The sequence below is a fragment of the Raphanus sativus genome, unplaced genomic scaffold (assembly GCF_000801105.2).
Source record: "Raphanus sativus cultivar WK10039 unplaced genomic scaffold, ASM80110v3 Scaffold5323, whole genome shotgun sequence".
Taxonomy (NCBI): Eukaryota; Viridiplantae; Streptophyta; class Magnoliopsida; order Brassicales; family Brassicaceae; genus Raphanus; species Raphanus sativus.
The window spans coordinates 2,349-4,180 of NW_026620623.1; the positions used below are offsets into that span (position 1 = coordinate 2,349).

Here is a 1,832-nt window from a genome sequence, read left to right on the forward strand (position 1 = left end):
TTTCTAAAATTATCTTGAATCTCTAAAATCTGTAAAACTTATTAAAGAACATAAAGATCTATATGAATCTTGATTATAAGAACTTTTGAAATCTTATAAAAGTTATGTGAAATCCTAAATCCCCTTCCTGGTTTGCAAGCCATCAATAGGCTCTACCTTTCTCCTATATGATCCGGCCTTAAATCCGGATTTGTCTAAAGGATTGAAACCAATAATCAAACCATTGTTTATTCGCATCACTAGCTGTTCCAGCAGGTTGTATAAGTCGTTTATCAATACCATCAAAACCCAAAGATCAAAACCTTGAATCCTTGCTGTGCCATTTTCGGCCAGCCTCCCTGAAAAAAAAAAATTAATTCAGTCAACCAAATAAAATAAATATTAAAACCATTTGATTGCATATCTTTGACTGTTTTTATTTTCTTTATAACTGATATGAGTTTATAAATGCAATTTCGATTTTATAAATGCATTTCGATTTTATTTGACTAAGCATTTAATTATTATAACCTATAGTTCTGTTTTGCATTAATATGAATTAAAATGAAATAGATTATAGGTTGATATCACTTGATCTTATTATTGTTTGTCATCTTTTATTTAAATTCTGATCAGTCTTGATATAAGTTCATTATAGATGTTCATAACTATATAATATGTTCATTATATATCACTATGCACCACAAATTTGAGTATGTTCATGAGGGGGAGTGAGGACATAACCTATGATACATGACCATACTAAAATTTGTGAATCATGGTCCATAACCTTGAAAATGTTTCTGTGATGATTGAATTATATTCTAGATCATTTTTGCATCATCCATATTGAATTGAACTTGGTTTAGAAATTTTATTAGATCATGCTCACATTCTGAACTGACCATTTTTATTCACTTATCATATTTTCTTATTGAAATTGAGTATTCATTCATCTGGTAGATACCTGAAATTATAATCATTTTCTTGTCATGTTTACGATGCATTTTTATATGTTGCATTTTATATGCTGTTTGACAATGTTTGCTTTATATAAATCATCCATATTATATAATACATATAAATATTTCGGAAATATAAACATATATATTAAAGCCATGATCAAAATCTCCATTCATATAAAATCAGAACATGGATTGATCATATTATTATGAATCCTCATTCCTTATGGATTATTTGATTCAGATGTCGAAAATCAACAACCTTGAGTTTGCTGCCCTCAATCTCTCCGGAGATAATTACCTCCAATGGGCACTTGATACCAAAATTCTCTTGAGGTCTAAAAATCTTGGTGATACTATCACTGAAGATACTGAGCCATCGGTTAAGAATAAATACCAGGCCATTGTGATCATTCGCCATCATCTGGCAGAAGGTCTTAAAGACCAGTACCTCACTATTGAGGATCCTCTGGAACTTTGGACAGAGTTGAAAAACAGATATGATCATCAGAAAACTGTGATCTTGCCAAAGGCCCTTTATGATTGGAGGAACCTAAGAATCCAAGACTATAAGTCTGTGGAAGAGTATAACTCGGTTATGTTCAAGATAGTCTCCAAGTTGAAATTGTGTGGGGAGACTGTCACTGATGCTGATATGCTGGAGAAAACATTCTCCACATTCCACACCAGCAATATGTTGCTTCAACAACAGTACCGAGAAAAGGGTTTCTCCACTTATGCTGCCTTAATCTCATGTTTGTTGCTTGCTGAACAGAACAATGAGTTACTCATGATGAACAGTGAGCTAAGGCCACCTGGTGCTAAAGCATTGCCTGAGGCACATGCGGCCATAGAGCCAAAAGATGAGACTCCAAGAGAGTCATACCGCGG

The 1,832-nt window shown here is 33.1% G+C and overlaps 1 protein-coding gene across 1 annotated transcript; it reads left to right on the forward strand.

Moving 5' to 3' along the window:
* Window positions 1-1,185: 1,185 nt before the first annotated feature.
* LOC130507711 (uncharacterized) lies at window positions 1,186-1,820 on the forward strand (the record flags this gene model as incomplete). The annotated part of the gene is made up of 1 exon (XM_057002380.1): window positions 1,186-1,820. A coding segment is annotated over exon 1 (635 nt), but the record flags the coding sequence as incomplete, so codon positions are not given.
* Window positions 1,821-1,832: the final 12 nt, after the last annotated feature.